Here is a 7,302-nt window from a genome sequence, read left to right on the forward strand (position 1 = left end):
TACATATGCTTCAGGTTACAGACTCTGCTAACCCAGAAATAGCGCTTCAGGTTAAGAACTTTGCTTCAGGACAAGAACAGAAATCGTGCTCCGGCGGCACGGCAGCAGCAGGAGGCCCCATTAGCTTCAAGTTAAGAACAGTTTCAGGTTGAGAACAGACCTCCGGAACGAATTAAGTACTTAACCTGAGGTACCACTGTAGTATCTAATTCACAAACATCTCGCACAACATCCAAGCATAAATAACTAACTGCTTCTCTCATACACATCCTGGAGGTGAAAAGACTGGCATCCTCCTTCTCCAAGAGCCACACTCCCTTCCAGCCACACAAACATTTTTGGAAAGATCTCTACAGAACTGGTGTCTCTCTTGTGGAATTAAAGTGCCCTGATAGAAGAAGGAATGTCCAGCCCCCTTCGATGGAGCTCCAAGGTTCTGATCTGGAACCCAGCACAGCAGCACCATTCTGAAGAGCCCACATGCCTCAATGGCAAGAAGAACCAACACAGAGTTCTCGCTTAAATGGCTAACTTTAAGGGGCCACAAGACTCTTCGGGTTGTTTTTGTTGCAGGGGACTTATACACCGCCACCCCTCTGAACGTAAAGAAGATTGGCACTACTGTGCTTCAACTGCAAGACACAAAACGAGCGCATATTTCTGCAACCATGAGACATGGCGTTTGTATCTCTTGTATAAGGTCATCCGTTAGCAGAAAAACTTCAGGAACCACCAAGTTTGCTCTGGAAAAGATGGGGTGAAAGAGGGGACAAAATTGACATCCCTCTCTCTCCTTCTCGCCAGAAACTACTACCTCTGGACTAGCACACCACTATTATTACATCCTATAATAGCTCGAACTGGGAAGAAAACTTCCCAGCCGTCCAGTCCGGCTTGTCAATGCTCCTTGCCCCAAGGAATCCCCTCCCTCATTTCCAAGAAACTGCCCTTATTCCAGATGGACGACCCCACCCCCCACCCCAGTCGGTGTCTGGCGTGTCTGTTACTTTTGCGAAGTTGCCTCCAGGTCAGCCAAGCGCCGCCTTTCCTCGGCGCCTCCCCGCCTCCCTGACCCGCTGGCTGCCCCCTCAGGCCCTCCTCCTCCCTCTTCCCGCCCTTTACCTTGAGGTAATCGTTCTCTGAGCGCAGCTCTTCGATCTCCCTCAGCAGCTCCTCCTCGTCGACCACCAGCTGCCTCTCGCAGGAGGGAAGCACCACCAGCGGGGCTTTGCCGCCCAGCCTCAGGCTCCCCGCAGGCGGCGCGCTTTTGGCGGGCGCCGCTTTCTCCGGGGCTCTCCCCCAGTTCGCCTCGTCGCCCGGCGGCTGCTCCACGTTGGCGGCTCCCGAGGGAGCCGGGGAGGCAGGTGGCGCTGCTGGCGGCCCTTTGCTGGCGGCGCCCGAAGAAGGCGAGGCAGGCTGAGGGGCGACGCCTGGCCCCGGGGGCAGAGCGGGCGCTGGCTGCGGCTGCTCGCGTTCCCGATCGCTGGAGCCGGTGCCGGACTCCGCGTCGCTGCTGGCGGCCTGAGCCAGCCTCTGCTCGTCGGAGAGCGGCTCGGACGGGCAGTCGGACAGGTCGGAGCTGCTGTCCGTGTGGCTGATCCTGGCGCCGGGTCCGCTGCCCAGCCCAGCGGCCGGGGCCAGGGAGCCCGGCGGGGCCAGGGAGGCGCATCGCTTGCCCTTCCTGCCTTTGCTGGGCTCGCCCCCGGGCTGCCTCCCGCCGGCCTTGGCGCCCGCCTGCTCCTGGGCCCGGGCTGCCTTCTTGCTCGAGAGGGCGGATTTGGCGCTGCCCGCCTTGCCGGCAGCGAGGCAAGCCGCCGCAGCCGCCGCCTTCGCGCCCTGGGCGCAGCTCCGCCGGGAGAGGCGGCTCTGCGTGGCCAGCAGCCCCGGCGAGTGCGGGCGGGCTCCTGCCTGCGGGGACTGCGGCTTGCCGGAGAGGCTGGGGGATTTGGGGGGCACCGGCGGGGGCTTGGCGGAAGCTGCCCGGGCGTGGAGGTCCTTGAGGAAAGGTCTGGCCGGGGAGGGAGCTCGGTGGAGCCTCTTCTTCTCGGCGAAGGAGTGGTGCGGGCTCTGCGGCGACGGCGGCGGCTTCAGAGCCTCGCCGAGGCTGCTGCCGTTCAAAGTCTCCATGGTCCCGGCTGCCCGAGAAGACGCCGGGGAGGGGCGGACACTTGCGGCTCCTCGAGCCCTTCCCGAGCGCAGGAGTGTGAGTGGCGGAGGCGACGGTCCTCCCGGCAGAGCCCCGCAGCAACAGCGCCTTCCTCTAGTTTTCGCCTTTGCTCTCTCATCACTCCTGCTTCCACCTCGCCCACCACAAAGCTCGCACTTTTTCCTCGGTCTGGTTCAGCGAGACGGGCTGCTCTCCTCCACCCCTCGGTCGGAAAACACAAACACACACAAAGCACAATCGGTGGCAATCTCCCCCCCCACCCCCACAGCTCTTTCCAATCCGCTCGATGCAGCTCACGGTAACGTTGCAGCCTGCAACATCGACTCCTTTTTCCTTATGCCCGACGCAGACAAGTGTTTTCCGGATTCCTTCTCCGCTTCGCCAGCTTCGCAGACCGAGACCGTCATTCATTCATCATTCCCGAGCCACCCTCTCCTCGCCGTCCCTCGCTTTCGTCGCCACTGCACCTCCCGATCTCCCCAAGCGAGCTCTTTGCTCCTCGCCTTAGCTCCTGAAATAGAGAAAACTGCAAACGCTGCTGTCTCCCGTACTGACGCTGCCCCTCTGTGCGCATGATCCTCCCCTTCTGTCACCCAGCCAAGCTGCTCTCAGCGCGAGCCACTTTTTCCTAGAGCTCTCTCTTTCTGCATGCGTATTTATTGAGGCTTCTCGACCAGTTTCAGCCTATGATAAACCTGGATTGCGCGGAGGAGGGGGGCAAGAGATGATGGAAACTTAATTCTGTAGCCATTGGGGTGTATTGTTGGAACCTATACACTTTCCTAATGTTTATTCCTTGGCAAAAACAAGCCCTTTGGTGCTGGGGCTGCAGCCGCAGCAGCAATAGCAATAAATCTATTCTGCTACCTCTGCTTGCCTGTAGCACAGGCTGGCATCAGAACAGGTTTTATTGTCCAGAAGATAAGCAACTCTTGTCCAGAGGATGAGCACTAAGAAAATCTCCAGTAGACTGATGTTGACTGCAATCCCCAAACTGATATCCTTTGCACTTAAACTTGATAAAGCTGTTTCGGTGAGCTGGAATGCCTAGAACTCCAAGTCAAATAGGTTTGGGCCTATCTATCGTCAATTTTAGAACCATTAAAATATGAGAAACAGAATGATTAAAAGCAGAACACAATACAAGATAATCAACTTTTTAAAAAAAAAATCCACCCTGCTCCAAAAATATGTCTAACCCCAAAAGGAAGGGGGAAAGAACATTTTGGAATCCTATCGCTGTGATGTGAGCTAGGTAAGTAGACAACTTCCTCATTCATTTCTGTGGGACCGTCTCAACATACAGAGTTCCATGATGCACCAGAGTGTGCATAAACTGTGGTTCAGGGTAACTATATGAAAATGAAAGAAACAAAGGATTACAACTAAGCTTTACTCAAAGTAGACCCATTTATATTAATGGGCCAATGTTAGATATGTTGGTTAATTTCAATGGGTCTACTCTGAATAGGACTTGCATTGGATACAAACCATGGGGTGGTATTCAACTACATTTTACCCAGTGTAAACCCATTGAAATGAATGAGCATATCTATGGTCCATTAATTTCAATAGACCTATTATCAGTGAAACTTAACTGAATACCACCCATCATTTTAAAATTTTAAAAAAGGTTACATTAAGTGAGCATTGAAAATATTCTGTTAGTCATTGAGAGTATTCTACCATTCTTATCAGAAATTCAGAAGGGTGTGGGAAAAAGTAGTTCATGCGAAGGGCTTCAAGCAAGAGATCTTTTAATTAAAACTAGGCCAGCCAATGAAAAATTCAAAAAGTTCGGGGAGGAGGGCAGAATCATGCTGAATTATGGTAGAAAAGCTTCTTGCAAGTAAATAAAGAGTGAAAGCATAGGAAATAAGGTAAAAATGAAGGACAATACACTTCAAGCAATATAGTTCAGTTGTGGGCCTTTAGACAAGTGCCATGGTGGTCACAGTTCTTAAGTGACAATGATTCTCATCTCTAATCCTTCGCCCCCAGAGGCACACTCCATTGTCCCTTGAGGCAGGCGGATGCCAACAGCAACAACAACTATTCAATGGCACTTAATCATGATCAATATTTCTAGAACTGCCGCAGTAATTTATGCAAAGTGTATAAATAGGAAAAACAGAAGATGAGTGTCTTAATAGCACCTGATTAAGCTGGGAGATAAAAAACCTCTATTATTACAAAGTCAAGGTAGTCTCATGAAAGATGATCTCCATCACCATCATTGAAATGTGGGAGAATCTGATAATCTCACACAATACAGAGTGGGCTTATCATTGGGTAACACCTTACTCAGGTCAATAGCTAAAATGCTAGTGTCACTCAAATGTCATAAGACATGTTTGCACTGGGTCTTATATTGATACACAAATAATTTCACCATCCTTGTTCCTACCTTGGAAGGAGTCTTGTGGCTTGGCCGTTTGCAAATACAGTGGTACCTCGGGTTAAGAACTTGATTCATTCTGGATGTCCGTTCTTAACCTGAGGTACCACTTTAGCTAATGGGGCCTCCCGCTGCCGCCGCTGTGCTATTTCTGTTCTCATCCTGAAGTAAAGTTCTTAACCCGAGGTACTATTTCTGGGTTAGCGGAATCTGTAACCTGAAGCGTCTGTAACCTGAAGTGTCTGTAACCCGAGGTACCACTGTAGTGAAGTAAGTGTGTGTATGGTTATTTCAAAAGAAAGAAGGAAAGAAAGAAAGAAAATAAATAAATAAATAAATGATGCTTTGCCTGTTAGAATAAGTAGTACAAATGTGTTTCTGTTTGATTTTGTAGCACACTAGCAGGATATTATAGCCTAGGTAAATTGGCAGGACACTACTATAGGCAGGGTGTGGTAGAATGTCTCCAGCAGCAGATTTTGGGGTACAGATTGCAAACATTCAAAATACCTATTCCCCTGTCTATCCCAGGAATGAGATCTCTAGGACAGCTAATAATCACAATAAAGTGAATCACAATAGCACTGGGACTCTGTTCCAGTATAGCTGTGGTCAGCGGCTACATATCAGGCTTTGGAGGAGACTTTAAAGACTCATTTGTTTTATTCCCCTTTCCTGTGTAATTTTTTTCTTTTTTGGACCCGCTTTTTTGAACCCATAGGAGCCTGTTGTGTCAGGACTGAACTATTGTTATGTACTGTATATGGGAAGATTGTTATGTGCTGAAGATGGTTCAGAAGCTGCAATGGTGCAGAATGCAGCAACCAGAGTGCTGGTGGACACTACTGTCTGGGCCACGTATTACATTAGTTCTTAAAGACCTACACAGGGATACCTGTTTGCTTCTGAGTCCAACTGAAGGTACCCAGATTGACATAAAGTGCCCTAAACAACTTGGGCCCCGAACTTCCTCCCATATAGACCTGCCAGGCTGGCATATCCAGGGCAGGCCTATTGGCAGGTCCAGTTCCCTGCAAAGTTTGTGGGGTGGCGGTGCATGAGAGGGCATTCACAGATGATGAAACCCTCTCCCGCCCTCATTGCACCTGGCTTCCTCATTGTATACATTTTGATGCCAGGTCAGACCTTTTTACACAAGACTTTGGTGGTGGAAGATGAGATCAGAATACCCCTCCCATTTAATATATTTGTATTACATGGTTTACTTGTGATGAAATGTATGCCACCCACCCTGGGGCCAGAGGTATTTGCCTACCCTTCACCAAGCAAGTCTTAGGGTGCAAAAATGGATTTAGGGCAGCACAAACAGTGCAGGGGCACTGGGCGTGCAGCTGAGGAGGGTGCCTTCTCCAAGCCCAATAAGTGCTTGCCCAGCTTCAGGAAGGAGGCATGAGAGCTCTAGGACTCTGCCAGAGCCTCACGCCTCCTTCCCCAAGCCCAGTACCTGGTTTGTCCAGCTTACGCTGGCACCACAAGGGTTGGGGGGGAGGGTGTTAAATGTTGGCCTCACGCAGGGTGACATATTACCAAGGTCCGCCCCTGCTAGGGAGGGATACAACAATTTAATTCAGAATTAGAAATGGTTAAAATAAAGTGCAGTCAGATAAATAGAGTGGGCTCTGAATAAGCAGTACAAACAGCAACACAATTATTTAACTAAAACTGTTGAAACAGTTTTTACCTTCCTAAGAAAGAAAAAGAGGGTCAGATTTCCTGGGACAAGACGTTCCAACACCCAGTTGCCTGTGCCACCACTAAGAAGGCCCCCTCTTGAGTGCCCACCTACCACTGCCACCTGCTGGGAACAGGACAGAAAACAAAGCTCTCTCTAATGACTACAGTGCCCCAGCCAGTTCATACAGAAGTAGATGATCCTTCAGGTACCCTGGTCCCAAACCATTTAGGGCTTTAAAATATAGTGCCAACACTTTGAATTGGGCCTGGAAATATATCAGGAACCAGCAAAGGTGATTCGGTAGTGTGCAGCCAAGGTCAGGCTTTTGCTATAAGCCTACCTGTTGTATTCTGAACTAACAGAAATTCCAAGATACTTTTCAGAGTCAGCCCCATACGAAGCAGGTTGCAGTACTCCATTGCATGTTAGCAAGGTCTTTCTCCTTCAGAAAATGATGCAGCTGGTACACCAGCCTTAGCTTTCCAAAAGCATGCCTTGCCCCAGCCACCACCTGTTTGTCTACAAACTTCAGCATGCTAGCCAACACCCAATCATTCATGGATACTCAGGACCTCAACAGCTTCCCTGTAGTGAAATGAAAGAGAGAAAGAGAGTTGAGTATCATCTGCATATTGGTAACACAAAACCCCAATTCTCCAACTGACCTCTCCAAGGGTCAGTGTTAAACAACATGGGGAACAAGGTGGATTCCTGTGAGGATCTCATTGGGAAGAGGAGCTGCCCCTCACAACCAACTTCTGAAATCTACCTTCAGGAACTAAAGTCAGTCAGTCAGTCAGTCAGTCAGTCAGTCAGTTTTATTGCACATAGCCAAAGGCTGCCGCAATGTACACAGAATCATTTGACAATTAAAAGAAAATATACTGGATGTCAGTCATATTTTTTATTACTAATGTCAGTCATATTTTTTATTACTATAGTTTTGCCACCATCAATTCTATTTGTGCTTTCTGCTTCAGGCACGAAATTGTCCTGAACATCTCTAGTATGCACTTACTACACCTTTTCCTCCAAGGTGCT

The 7,302-nt window shown here is 49.6% G+C and overlaps 1 protein-coding gene across 11 annotated transcripts in view; it reads right to left on the reverse strand.

Annotated features, from left to right (window-relative positions):
• The window catches only part of MTCL1 (microtubule crosslinking factor 1), a 92,449-nt gene extending 89,472 nt beyond the window's left edge, over positions 1-2,977 (reverse strand). For 3 of the 11 annotated variants that reach the window (XM_083622462.1, XM_083622467.1, XM_083622461.1), the window contains exon 1: positions 1,123-1,826. Coding sequence is in view for 3 of the 11 variants with exons in the window: in XM_083622459.1 (XP_083478585.1) it covers positions 1,123-2,127 (1,005 nt within the window). In the remaining 8 variants the exon portion in view is untranslated. Of the gene's footprint in view, positions 1-1,122 lie in introns of all 11 variants that reach the window. The other 8 variants (XM_083622458.1, XM_083622463.1, XM_083622460.1 and 5 more) reach the window with 6 other exon arrangements.
• Positions 2,978-7,302: the final 4,325 nt, after the last annotated feature.

Source organism: Podarcis filfolensis (assembly GCF_964270895.1).
Source record: "Podarcis filfolensis genome assembly, chromosome: 7".
Classification (NCBI taxonomy): Eukaryota; Metazoa; Chordata; class Lepidosauria; order Squamata; family Lacertidae; genus Podarcis; species Podarcis filfolensis.